The sequence below is a fragment of the Schistocerca gregaria genome, chromosome 1 (assembly GCF_023897955.1).
Source record: "Schistocerca gregaria isolate iqSchGreg1 chromosome 1, iqSchGreg1.2, whole genome shotgun sequence".
Classification (NCBI taxonomy): Eukaryota; Metazoa; Arthropoda; class Insecta; order Orthoptera; family Acrididae; genus Schistocerca; species Schistocerca gregaria.
In genome coordinates, this window is record NC_064920.1 from 341,674,704 (window position 1) to 341,689,133 (window position 14,430).

Sequence of the window (14,430 nt, forward strand, 5' to 3'; positions counted from 1 at the left end):
ATAGTGTAAGCAGTTTCTTTAGTAGATCTGTTGCATCTTCTAAGTGTTCTGCCAATCAGTCGCCGTCTTTGGTTTGGTCTACCCACAATACCCAAAAGCATAGGGAACAAACATTACTGCACACAAACATCAAATGTATGTTGTCGTAATACTTTAGTAAGTAAATAAGAAATGTTTTATTAATCCTCTCTCTCTACATATATAAATTTAAGTCATCGGCTCGTTTCTTTTTGTATGTCCGAAGTAGTATGAGGAACTACCGTACAAATTTTCATACGGTCTTGAAATTCACAGGACCGCTATCTAACCAGTATTGACATCGATAACAGGCAAAAATTGTTGAGATTCCCGAGAAGCATGAACTATCTACTTGCATAATTAAATTTGTACGGAACCATCAGTGCGCAGGTCGTACTGCACTTCGCCAATTTTTGCTGATCAGGTCACCACCATGTTACAAGTTTTGTTCGCCAGTGGTGACGCTGTGTTCTGGGACAACAAGGCTCCCGTTCACACAGCTCCCATTGTCCAGAACTGGTTCTGTGAGCACGAGGATGAATTGTGGCATCTTCCCTGGCGATAACAGTCACCTGAACTACATTGGAGAGAAGGGAGCGTGAATGACTCCTCCCGAACAGGTCATGAAGGCCCAACGGTACCGACCGGCCGCCGTGTCACCCTCAAACCATAGGCGCCACTGGATGCGGATATGTAGGGGCATGTGGTTAGCACACCACTCTCCTGGCGGAATGTCAGTTTCCGAGACCGGAGCCGCTACTTCTCAATCAAGTAGCTGCTCAGTTTGCCTCACAAGGGCTGAGTGCATCCCACTTGCCAAGAGCGCTCGGTAGACCGGATGGTCACCCATCCAAGTACTAGCCCAGCCCGACAGCGCTTAACTTCAGTGATCTGACGGGAACCGGTGTTACCACTGCGGCAAGGCCGCATTGCCTGAACTTGCCATTATTTTGCAGGAACCCACACAGGACCTCTATTTGTCGATTCAGAGACAACTGGAAGCGGTTTCGAATGCCAAAAGCTCTCCTACTCATCATTAGCCGTGGCAGTGTGTTGTGGTCTTGGTATTTCCATGTTTTTTGTCTACCCCCTATATTACATGGTTTTCTGTAAAGTAAAAAGAAGTGTACCACCCTAAGATTGGCTTGGTACTCGGCCGCCTTCATTTCGCGGAAGCGGTAGCCACATAAGGGTCAGGATCATAGAGACAGCCTTACGGCTGCGTACGGCGGCGGCACCGTTCGCTGCTGGAAGATGGTGAGGCGGATCCGCTGCATCGGCGACAATGGCGATTGGAGCCGCCGCCGGGGCATCGCCCGCGCCCCACCCACCCGCTGAGTCCGAGGCGGCGGCAGCGCCGGCAGCGGCAGCGGCGGCGGCGGCGGCGCTCTATAAAAGACACGCCGGCGGACTCGGCGGCACTCCACTCCGCTACGGACGCCATCCAGAAACCACTACCTGTATCTGGCGCTGCTGGCCGCTCTCCAATCACACAAACAGGTGAGTGCGGTGCCATTCACATCTTTGACTGTCGCTCTCTCACTACGATTACATGCGAAAGGCCTTCCGGAAGACGAAAACCGAGTTACGGTAACCGTCTTGTTATGTGTTAAGGCCTGGTGCGGTTTTTCTAGACCAGTGCAATACAGCGTCTAGAAAACAGTTGTCGCCAGCCGGGGGGCCGAGCGGTTCTAGGCGCTACAGCCTGGAACCGCGCGACCGCTACGGTCGCAGGTTCGAATCCTGCCTCGAGCATGGATGTGTGCGATGTCCTTAAGTTAGTTAGGTTTAAGTAGTTCTACGTTCTAGGGGACTGATGACCTCAGAAAGTGCTCAGAGCCATTTGAACCAAAACAGCTGTCCCAGTTTCTGCTTCAGTCAATGACTCGTTGTTTCCCTTCATTTAAGTACACCGAAGTGACAGAAGTCATGGGATACCCCGTTCGTGTCGGACCTCATTTTGCTCGGCATAGTGCAGCAGCTCGACGTGATATAGACTCAACAAGTCGTTGGAAGTCCCCTGCAGAAATATTGAGCCATGCTGCCTCTAGAGCCATGCACAATTACGAAAGCGTTACCGGTGCAGGACTTTTGCAAGAACTGACCTCTCGCTTATGTCCCTTAAGTGTTCAGCGATTCATGTCGGTCGATCTGGTTGGTCAAATCATTCGCTGGAACTGTCGAGAATTTTCTTCAAACCAATCACGAATACTTGTGGCCTGGTGACATGGCGTATCGTTGTTTGGAAACAGCAAGTACGTGAATGGCTTAAAACAGTCTCCAGGTAGCTGAACGTAACCATTTACAGTCAATGATCGGTTCACCTGGAACACAGGACCCAGTCCATTCTATGTAAACACAGCCCACACCATTATGGAGCCACCACCAGCTTTCATAGAGCCTGGTTGACAACTTGGGTCTATGACTTCGTGGGGTCTACGCCACACTCGGACCCTGCCATCAGCTTTTGTTAACTGAAATCGGGACTCATCAGACAGGTGACGGTTTTCCAGTCGTCTATGGTCAAACCAATATGGTCAAAAGACGAGGAGAGGCGCTGCACACGACGTGCTGTTAGCAAAGGTCTCGTGATGACTGGGTGTTGTGTGATGACCATAGATGTTAAGTCCCATAGTGCTCAGAGCCATCTGAACCGTTTTTGTTAGCAAAGGCACTGGTCTACATCTGTATCTCATTAACGTCACATTTTGCGGCACTGTCCTAACGGATACGTTCATCGTACGTCTCACATTGATTTCTGCGGTTATTTCTCGCACTGTTGCTTGTTTTTAGCAGTAACAACTCAACGTAAACGCCGCTGATCGCGGTCGTTAATTGGAGTACTTTGGCGACTGCATTGTCCACGGCGAGAGGAATGCCAGAAATTTGGTATTCTCAGCACACTCTTGACACTGTGGGTCTCTGAATACTGAATTCCCTAACGATTTACTAAGTGGAATGTCTCATGTGTGTAGCTCCAAATACCATTCCGCGTTCAAAGTCTGTGAATTTCCGTTGTGCGGCCATAATCACGTCGGAAACCTTTTCACTTGAATTCACCTGAGTACTTTTTGTACCTTCTCTACGCGATACTGTAGACATCTGTATATGTACAATCGCTATCCCATCACTTTAGTCACCTCAGTGTATTATCTGTAGACAGCTTCATGCTTGGCCTAATGTTTCTACTTCTCCTTCACTGAACGAAGGGCCCTCCGTCCATATTAGCTGAGAAATTTTGAAAACAAGATGTAACATGGCAATTCAAGCAGGTTTCAGAAACTAATGTGCGTTTATATGGGGTAGAAAATACGTCGTGGAAGAGGAAAACAGGCAACCAGAACCGGATATCCATCATCGATTTTGAAGTGTTTAAATCACCAACCAGGAGCGGTATTGGGAAGTCGGTTTATGAAATCCCGTTCTGGGAGCCCGGTTTAACATAGTGTCTGGCGGATAATTAATACCTAACCTTAATCCTAAAGGAGACATAGGATTTCGAGTATCAATCGCAGTAATTCATAGAGCGCAAATCCCTAGACTGTAGCACAGTGAAGAATCTTAAGAGTTCAACGCTCTATTGACGTCGAAGTAACTACAGACGGGATAGAAGAACACTTACGGTGCACCCGACTCATCCGTTAAGTGCTGCAGCTGGTAACTGTTGGCGTAATGAATGATGGGAAGTGAACGTGATGAAAAGTGACTCTGTAGCAAATCAGAATGATCGTTTGCAACTTCCTACCGTCCGTAAATAAAGAGCTGATATTTTGTTTTATTACGTTAGAATTAAACCACAACGGTGGTATTTTCGGAAAAATATGAAATAAGACGTACAAGTGCGTTACTACAATTACGTACGTATATCCCGGGGTCTTGTCTTCGCGTTCCTGCCAGCAACAATACGTAGCGGCCCGTAATGCTAATATAAGAACCTCAGGTAGTATTGGTTCGTGAAGATACGTAAGCAGGCTTTAACATATTCAAAAAACAAACGGGAATGCAAGCGGGTGGTGTTTTGGACAACCGCTGATATTTCGACAGGTGCACACCCCTCTTTTTCAAGACATCAAGGCACAACTGCAGAAACGAATCACGATGTAAGGGAATTTAAAATTTTGGTATGCAGAGCATAACCGGAAAGATAACAAACAAACGAGAAAACAGACACACACACACACACACACACACACACACACACACACACACATACTGTAAGCTCTAGCGCGATTAAAACAGTCTAAAAGATGGCCGGTCTTCGAAGATATCGATAAAGATATCGATAATGAACTTCAATAATATACGGGTGAGGTACCATTGTCTCTGACATTATTGTTTTTTGCCAAGGCAGAGAGCAGGATTTCACTTAGAATTTAGGTGTATACGTTCAGTATCCTCTGTTCGTCCTATTTAATTCGGATCCAACCCTCTTGAGCAGTGCTATAAGGTGAGTCATAGTAGCCTTTTGTAATCAATTTCTTTCTACCAATGAAGAAGTCTGTCACTTGCTTTACTTGCGACTGAGTCTAACTGATCATTCCGTTTCACGTCCTCCACAATTGTTGCATCCAGCTATCTGAATGTGTTGATTGATTCCAATTGTGACTCATGAATATTGCACTCATAGGATATTACATTTCTGCCTTTTGCGAGGGGCACAACTTTATAACCTGAAAACTTATAGGAAGTTATCCATCTTTCCACCACTTTGAAGTCTTACCTACATTTGACTGAATATGAATTAATTATGCGCGTCGAAAATTACTTCTACTTACATCCGTCTATGACTCTCCATCCAAGATAACATGTTGCATTCTCCCTACCAAACAGAACAAAAAAATATATTCTGAAACCCCATACGATGGGACTTTCGCTGATAAGTGTTAGGTGTAGTCGGACAATTCAAACGATTTTTGGAGGTGTAGGGATACTACAACTACCTGGCTACCTTGATCCATGGCTTTCAGCACGTCACATTACATAAGTGCGAGTTGGGTATCGCTCAACCGATATTTTCAGATTCCATACTCCATACTGGTTCTTAAGTAGAAGGCCGCTATATCCGAGACATCGCTTTCAGTTTTACGAATACGAATGACAAAGACAGTCAAGTGAAGCAATGTAGTGATAGTAATAGGCAACTTAAACGTGAGAATGCGGTCACTATCTTGTTAGTAAAAGAGTTGTCTGGTTTATGGCACTGTACATGTATTCTGGGGAAGCAGTGCTCATTACTGTGCATGGCCATCCTCATATACGTTTTCCATCATTTCTCTAATACAAAAAATGCGACTAATTGTGTGCTTCTCTTGTAATGCACACAGTTGATTTTCTGTCATACCTTTTCCTACCAAGTTTGCGCTTTGTCTCTAATGATCTCATCGTCGACGAAACGTGAAACAACAGTCTTCGATGTTTCTTTTCATCCTTTACGAAGTCGATTCCAACGTCCTACCAACTGCGATTCCTCACCTCGTTCTGTTGTCGAGTACCAACTTGCATTGAGCGTTTCCAAATATAAAAGTTACATCGTATGGCACATACCTGTACTTCTTTATTTTTATTGAAAACGATCGATTTAGATCATGAATCTCATCATTCTCGGGTTTAGACTGATGATCGAAATAGATTGTCTTTAATAAAAATATGGAACTACAAATGTGTATTACAAAATTATACGATGTATCTTTAACCTTCGTTAACGCCGTCCAGCACCGCCTACAAAATATTTTTGTAACGTCTTTCACTACCTAGAGCACGTTGTTCGCCTTCCCCCTCCTCCCACCCCCATCTCCTTTCCTTGCCTGAAATCATGATTATGGTGACTATTCTGTAGTGCAGCCCGAGGCCTATGTTAGGTTCAAGGTGGCATCTGATTGTGAGATGGCAAAAGCACCTATCGTGAATGCGAAATAAAGGTGGTGGTAACGGACTGATCTATAGTTTAGCTTGATACCTACGCTTTCCCTTTATTTAACACGCTTTGCCATATTTTCCGAACTTTGACATATTTTACCTACTTCGTCATATTTCACGTACTTCATGATAAATTCATATCTTAAATGAGGGTCAAACCTCTAATGATTATCTTGGTGGGTATTATGTGTACATATTGTACGTAAGTTACGAAAACTGCAAGGGAAAACAACGTAAGTTTTACCATTTGACTGTTCAATTAAATCTTACCGGTAGTGAAACTTACACGTCACAATAGTCTGGCGGACGTGGATTCAAAAAGAGAGTTTGACTTCAAGAGGAACACCCTTACCAATCGATTTCGTCGAACATACAAAGGAGGACCGAAGTAGAGGCAAGCGACTTCTTTCTACATCTACATTTATACTCCGCAAGCCACCCAGCGGTGTGTGGCGAATGGTACTTTACGTGCCACTGTCATTTCCTCCCTTTCCTGTTCCAGTCGCGTATGGTTCGCGGGAAGAATGACTGCCAGAAAGCCTCCGTGTGCGCTCTAATCTCTCTAATTTTACATTCGTGGTCTCCTAGGGAGGTATAAGCAGGGGGAAGCAATATATCCGATACCTTATCCAGAAACGCACCCACTCGAAACCTGGACAGCAAGCTACACCGCGATGCAGAGCGCCTCTCTTGCAGAGTCTGCCACTTGAGTTTACTAAACATCTCCGTAACGCTATCACGCTTACCAAATAACCCTGTGACGAAACGCGCCGCTCTCCTTTGGATCTTATCTATCTCCTCTGTCAACCCGACCTGGTACGGATCTCACACTGATGAGCAACACTCAAGTATAGCTCGAACGAGTGTTTTGTAAGCCACCTCCTTTTTGGTGGACTACATTTTCTAAGGACTCTCACAATGAATCTCAACCTGGCACCCGCCTTACTAACAATTAATTTTATATGATCATTCCACTTCAAATCGTTCCGCACGAATACTCCCAGATATTTTACAGAAGTAACTGCTACCAGTGTTTGTTCCGCGGATCCTTATTTCTATGTATTCGCAATACATTACATTTGTCCATGTTAATGGTCAGTTGCCACTCCCTGCACGAAGTGCCTATCCGCTGCAGATCTTCCAGCATTTCGCTGCAATTTTCTAATGCTGCAACTTCTCTTTGTACTACAGCATCATCCGCGAAAAGCCGCATGGATCTTCCGACACTATCTACTAGGTCATTTATATATATTGTGAAAAGCAATGGTCCCATAACACTCCTCTGTGGCACGCCAGAGGTTACTTAAACGTCTGTAGACGTCTCTCCATTGAGAACAACATGCTAAAAACTCTTCAATCCAGCAACACAGCTGGTCTGATATTCCGCAAGCTCTCAGTTTGTTTATCAGGCGACAGTGCGGAACTGTATCGAACGCCTTCCGGAAGCCAAGGAAAATGGCATCTACCTGGGAGCCTGTATCTAATATTTTCTGGGTCTCATGAACAAATAAAGCGAGTTGGGTCTCACACGATCGCTGTTTCCGGAATCCATGTTGATTTCTACAGAATAGATTCTGGGTTTCTGGAAATGACATGATACATGAGCAAAAAACATGTTCTAAAATTCTACAACAGATCGATGTCAGAGACATAAGCCTATACTTTTGCGCAACTGCTTGACGACCCTTCTTGAAAACTGGAACTACCTGTGCTCTTTACCAATCATTTGGAACCTTCCGTTCTTCTAGAGACTTTCGGTACACGGCTGTTAGAAGGGGACAAGTTCTTTCGCGTACTCTGTGTAGAATCGAATTGGTATGCCATCAGGTGCAGTGGACTTTCCTCTGTTGAGTGATTTCAGTTGCTTATCTATTCCTAGGGTACTTATTTCGATGTCAGCCATTTTTTTCGTTTGTGCGAGGCTTTAGAGAAGGAACTGCAGTGCGGTCTTCGTCTGTGAAACAGCTTTGGAAAAAGGTGTTTAGTATTTCAGCTTTACGCGTCTCATCCTCTGTTTCAATGCCATCATCATCCCAGAGTATCTGGATATGCTGTTTCTATCCACTTACTGATTTAACGTAAGAGCAGAACTTCCTAGGATTTTCAGTCAATTCGGTACATAGAATTTTACTTTCGAATTCACTGAGCGCTTCACGCATAGCCCTCTTACGCTAACTTTGACATAGTTTAGCTTCCGTTTGTCTGAGAGGTTTTGGTTGCGATTAAACTTGCAGTGAATCTTCAAGGAACCATTCCAGATTTTTCGACAAATGATTCAGGTAACCCACAGAAAACTGAATCAAGATGCAGGTTGTGGTATTTAAATAATATTCGGCGTATAATGTGTCTACTATCTCAACCACTTTCACACTTTATTCAGTTATACGGAAAGACCGTCTAAATCAAGCCGTATGAAAAATATTGCCAGGACTGTTATTTCTTAGGCAATGTCATTAAACAATGAAAGTAGTTAGTCTGATTTTATCCAGCGAATATCGTTCATAAATTTAAATTCTGTTTTACAACGAAAATGCTGTTTTTTTCACAAGATCTTACATTACATTTGAGTTGCCTTAGTATTTCATCAAGTTGTCCGTGTTGCAACTAGCGTAATGCATACGTAAAGCGTGTTAAGCTTTTTGAATAAAACAGAAAACAATATGCAATCACACCGGAAATACCAGTATCATACTACCATCACACAATATCATAGCAATCATTTTTCTAAGGCTTTCACTCTCTCGATTAAATAAAGAATGTGAACATTTTAGCGAATCGCTACCATCGTTTTACGGTATGACTATCCTTTCTCTAACAGAGTATTGTCTGTAAATGTTACTTACTCAGTTAATGAAATGTTATACGCTTAGTATCAGTTATGTGAACTAATATTTTCTCAAGATCAACGGTATAAATTCGCATTCAAGCACACTTGAATGTTTTCTGTCCATAGAAGAAACACCAGTCTCAAATGTTCTTTAATAGCAGTTTCAGTGACTCAACAATATGCATCTGTGACTTCTCAGATTGTGTGGAATTTATTTCTGCTCATTTCTCGTTCTAAGGAAATTCCTCATCAGGTGTTACAGCCAGAGATATGTCTGATAAACATTTAAAGTCTATGGTATTTTGCTTTTAATATTTGGAAACAGGAGTAAGATTCTGTAACTGGAAGAAGATAGCTCTACACCACTCCAGGTATCGAGATTTAGCGTTCCTGTCGTTTTACTGATTCACATGAAACGAATTCTGGAACTCAATAATGACACAGCCGAGCTTTTCCCTAATCTTCTCACATAAAGTCAGTACTCTGACACTAACGCCATAGGTATTTCAGTTTATTTATGCTTCAGTCAAGTATTTCATTTTACTTGTTTGTACGCTATTTCGTCATCGTATTCACAGTGATAGGGGGAGCTACGTAGAATATATATCATGTTAAGCTAACACAACGTTATTTAATTGCGTTTCCTACTGCTTTGAAAATTCCGTATGATCCAAATTTAATTTTGATACGTGTCTGAGGAAACAACGAAGAACCAGCACTGCTACAAACTCAATAACCAGACAATTAATGGAAAGAAAATCTGGAACCCCTCCAGTACATATTATATGCTTATAGCTGATTATCACATCGGTGATGAGTGAGATGCTGTTGTCAAAATATGTGATCTCACGACTGAAGAATGGTAATGACACCAGATAAGCATGTTTTATGTGTGTTTGTGTTTGCATGTCTGTGTGAGAATGCATTACTAAAACCGTCGAAACAGATGAACAGGTAGCGTGGAAGCCTGTGTTTGTTTGTATACCATTGACTCCGTCGGTCTACCAGATCGCAGAGGCTTTCATTACACTGTTACAGGCATCAACGATAACTTTCTATTGTGATTAGCTCCAGATGAAATGAAGATTACACATCACTCAATGTGCACAGTGGAACAGATCATGACACGCTGCTTTTTGTACAAGTATTTGTGTTTTTCAGTTTTTTTAAAGGTAGCAAATGTTTAGTAAAACTCTCCCATTCCTTCAGTCTCATAACGATCCATATTACAAATACAGCACAATACATTTTAAGCACTTAAAAATTATCAACAAGTTTCAGTTACACATTTCTGGGTCATCTAGACAGCAGAGGAGGACATCGTCAAACTAGTTACTCAAGAGCATTCCTAAGACGGCATTCACGACTTTCCCCACATTATAACTAGTTCAATCTTCTTCTGTCCCTACAATTTTTACTTTTTACTACTCTTTCCAATGCGAAGTTACCTATTCTTCGATGCTTCAACACATACCTCTTATAAAAGTATTTTAAAATCAACTTTACTACCTTGTTGTTTGTAGTAATTGTAAATTCCACATTTATTGCCCTCTTTAACCTCCTTTTGTGACGTCACGTTCCAGATGCATCCTGTCTCTTCTTTCTGATTTTCACACTGCCCACATTTCACTCGAATACGTTGCTGCGCTCCAGTTATAAAATTTCTGAAAGTTGTTTTTCAATTCTCTGTTAGTACTTAATTTAGTTGTAACCCTGTTACTGTGAGAAATGTTTTCCATCTGCGCCAATATACCCCTAATACCTGCCTTTCTTGGACCATCCGTATAAATTTGCACTCTATACAAATTAATTCCTTCGCGTCATACCTAGTTCTGATGTTAAACAAGTCGCTCTCGTTCTGTCATTCTTTATTACTGTCGGCTTTGACTTCTGTATCATTTCAAGACAATCCGAAGGTCGTTAGTGAGCGTGGAGCGCAATAGAATAATCCAGGGATGTTGTCATCGGAAGGTTTAGCATGTGTAATGAAGTTTCACATGCGTATCTGGTAGAGTGGATGACAGCAATGGCAGCTTTCTGAAATATACTACCATATTTGTTTTGTTAGTAATGATGAGTCCGCTGCTCGTGGTCTCGCGGTAGCGTTCTCGCTTCCCGAGCACGGGGTCCCGGGTTCGATTCCCGGTGGGGTCAGGGATTTGTCCTGCCTCGAGATGACTGGTGTTGTAGTGTCGTCATCACCATCATTCATCCCCATTACGGTTGGGGGAAGGCAACGGCAAACCACCTCCACTAGGAGCTTGCCCAGAACGGCGGTGCGGGTCTCCCGCATCGTTCCCCTACGCTCTGTCACGGAGTATGGGGCTTCATCATGATCATCAGTAATGATGAGAGGTAATGAAACTCAGGATAGACACAGTTAACATCTCTTGAAGAACTCCAAGGTCTCGCCAATCGGATGAATCACCGAATCTCCATCAGAAACGTCACAGCATCTCACAAAATAAACACTACGGGGATTAGCTACGACGTTGGCACATTAGATGAGCATTAACTGAGCTATGTTACCTCGATAGAGGGTAATAACATTTTCTTCCTCTATCAAGATTCAGATCGTCTTCATGGCGCTACATGAGGATGAAGTGCTATCGAATCTGAATGCATTAGGGATTTCACAGACACATCTGTGTATCTTGGTGGGCAACGAGAAGAGGACACCTGTCAGCATGACATAGACACATAGGCACTGATGTATATCGTTAAAACAATCGTCTTGTGAACGAACTAGGATCTACTGAGAGTGAAAATAATGGTATATGACGTGTGGAAAATGTGAACCTTTGTGTTGGCATCGCACTTGCTTAGTAAACACTGTAAACGTGTCAGGACGACGTCCAGATGTGCGACGGTCTCAAGAAGAGCTAACTGTCATAGTGGGCTTGCAGGAGGTGGAATTCACGTTGGACGCGAGGTGGGAACTGTGAGTCAATGTCGATGCCAGTGAGCCAAGGACGGTGTACGCACACGTCATCTTACTTCCTTTTATGGAATAGTGAAGAATATATGTAGCATGCAGAACATCAGCCAGCCCAGTCTTTTGACGTTCCTGTAACTTCAAGGAGACGTGTTTTCTCCCTTAAGAAAGTGATCGCGTGAAGAAATTAGTAAGCAAGCTCTCTAAAGTATTCGCTGTCTCGCTTGACCACCGCTAACGCCATACCTATTTGTCCTCCTTTAAGCAACTTGGACGGTCTGCAGCTTTGAGGACATCGCCTGAAATAGCACGGCCGATTTCCTTCCCCATCCTGCCCTCACCCGAGCTTGCGCTCCGTCTCTAATGACCACGTTGTCGACGGGACGTTAAACACTACTCTCCTCCTCCTCCTCCTAATTTCAATGATTTCGTCTAGGTATTCATTTTTATTTTCTACTGGTCTATTTTCCTATGTAGTAAAGGGACACTGAAGTCTTCCGAAAAGTTGTACTTCGTTTTCATCCAAAACGAGACTGGCTGTGACATCTCTGAAACCAGTTATTGGTATTTTTCTCCTTTCGTTTTTTTTTCTGTTCTGTAATTTGCGTATGAGCGTAGTGAGGAAATCTGTGGGAACGGTCGCCGGGTTCGCTACGAATGAGAGTAGGAGTCCGGTCACCTCTGCTGGCAGCCGGAGCGCCGCGGCCGCTACAGTATCCAGCTAGCGAGGTGTGAGAGGCAGAGTTCCAGCCAGCTAACGGGACGCGGCGCGACGCGCCCTCTGCCACACGCGGGTCACGCATCTTCCCAGAACGCACCGCGCCGAGCCGTGCTCCGTGTCGTTGACCCCTTCCGACAGCTTCTCCTGCCAGGCGCTCGCGCGAGCCCGCAGCTGTAACTGGAGCGCGAGCAGCACACTCAACGAGATTTTCCTCTCATTTCCCGGCTCCTGGAAGAGCATCGTCCGCACTAGCTCCATTATTGTACATAATTCGTTTACATTCTTCGCAACCTTGGAGCCAACAAAAAAGGGGAGAACCAGTCTGAAGACTGACGTAAATTGAACTTCGTTACGCGTGGTTTACTTGAAGTAGTACGGTAGTGTCTTTCTCGACCTATGAATTTCAAGCTGTCGATGATGTAGTCAATGGCCAGAAACGTAAATTTGATACACTCGGCACGACAAAGTATGGTAAACAATATCAGATCTGACACTGCCTACCAAAGGAATGCCGTACACTGAGTTGACAAAAGTCGTGGGATAGTGACTGCACATGTACAGATGGCGATAGTATCTCATACAAGATATAAAACCTCAGTGGCAGAACTGTCATTTCAACTCAGGTGATTCATGGAAAAATGTTTCTGAGGTGAGGAGAATTAATCGACTTTGAACGCAGAAGGGTAGTTGGAGGTAGACGCATGGGACACTCCATTTCAGATACCCCAAGGGAATTTGCTATTCCGAGAGTTCAAAATAGTTCAAATTGCTCTGTGTACTACGGGACTTAACTTCTGCGGTCATCAGTCCCCTACAACTTAGAACTACTTAAACCTGACTAACCTAAGGACATCGATGCCCGAGGCAGGATTCGAACCTGCGACCGTAGCGGTCGCGCGGTTCCAGAGTGTAGCGCCTAGAACCGTTCGGCTATTCCGAGAGTCAAAGTGTCAAGAGTGTGCCGCGAATACCAAATTTCAGGTATCCTCTCTCTCCACGGACAACGCAGTGACCGACGACCTTCACTTAACAACCAACAACAGCGACGTTTGCTTTGAGTTGTCAGTGCCAACAGACTAGCAACACTGCTTGTAATAACCGCGGAAATCAATGTGGAACTTTTTTTGTGACTTCTTGTGTGTGTGTGTGTGTGTGTGTGTGTGTGTGTGTGTGTGTGTGTGTGTGTGTGTGTATGTGTGCGTGTGCGTGTGGACTTTTACTTTCCGTTTTCCCCTTTTCTTTTTTCATTTTTTACTAATTTATTTTTTTCATTCATTTATGTTCTTGGGAAAGAAATTGGATTTTGTGGTCAACCATTGGGATTACTCTCTGTTATATAATCAATCAGTGTAAACAGTGAGCACTTAGACATGTTAACTTGGTCAAGTAGCAGTATATTTCTTTGAGCTTTTGTTTTGTGAATGTGGTAATTTTCTTGTAAGGTTAGGAGGGGTCTTTCATCATTTTTTCCAACCATTATCATGTCAACCTTCACTTGCAGTAGGTTTATGATTATTTTCTCTTATATGTTCTGTAAAAGTTGAGTGGCTTGTCCCACATTTCCCTGTTCTCATATGTTCTTTGTTCTGGGTGTCGCATGTTCCACTGCTTTGTCCTGCGTATCTTCCATCACATGTGCTGCATTGTAATTGCTATCAGAAAGCAGGAACATCAACAACAGGTAGTTTATGTAGGAGACACCAGTAGAACATTCGAGAACCGGTACAAAGAACATACCAGAGCATGGATAAATGTATCACTTGGCTTGTCTGCTGCACGTTAGGAGCGTGAGCATAAGGCCTGCGTTGTTGTTGCAGCGCGACTCCGGCATGAGATACTCGTGGGCCTTGTGTATGGCGGCGGCGCTGTCGCTAGCAGCCGGCCAGGTGCCCGGCTTCGGCGGCTGTCCGGACTACCAGCCCATGACCAACTTCGACCTCTCCAAGGTGGGTGCCTCCTCAAAAACGATCCCCTGGTTTTGACTCCTGTCAGGTAACAGACAGCTGTGCAGAT

The 14,430-nt window shown here is 43.9% G+C and overlaps 1 protein-coding gene and 1 pseudogene across 1 annotated transcript in view; one reads left to right on the top strand and one right to left on the bottom strand.

The window, feature by feature from the left end:
- Nucleotides 1–833: 833 nt before the first annotated feature.
- On the bottom strand, nt 834–950 carry LOC126291687 (5S ribosomal RNA; annotated as a pseudogene).
- A 467-nt stretch (nt 951–1,417) lies between these two features.
- Nucleotides 1,418–14,430, top strand: part of LOC126344463 (apolipoprotein D-like) — a 46,099-nt gene continuing 33,086 nt past the window's right edge. Inside the window, exons 1-2 of the mRNA XM_050002021.1 lie at nt 1,418–1,518; nt 14,235–14,363. Coding sequence (XP_049857978.1) covers nt 14,247–14,363 — 117 coding nt within the window. The 5' untranslated portion in view covers nt 1,418–1,518; nt 14,235–14,246. The remainder of the gene's footprint in view (nt 1,519–14,234; nt 14,364–14,430) is intronic.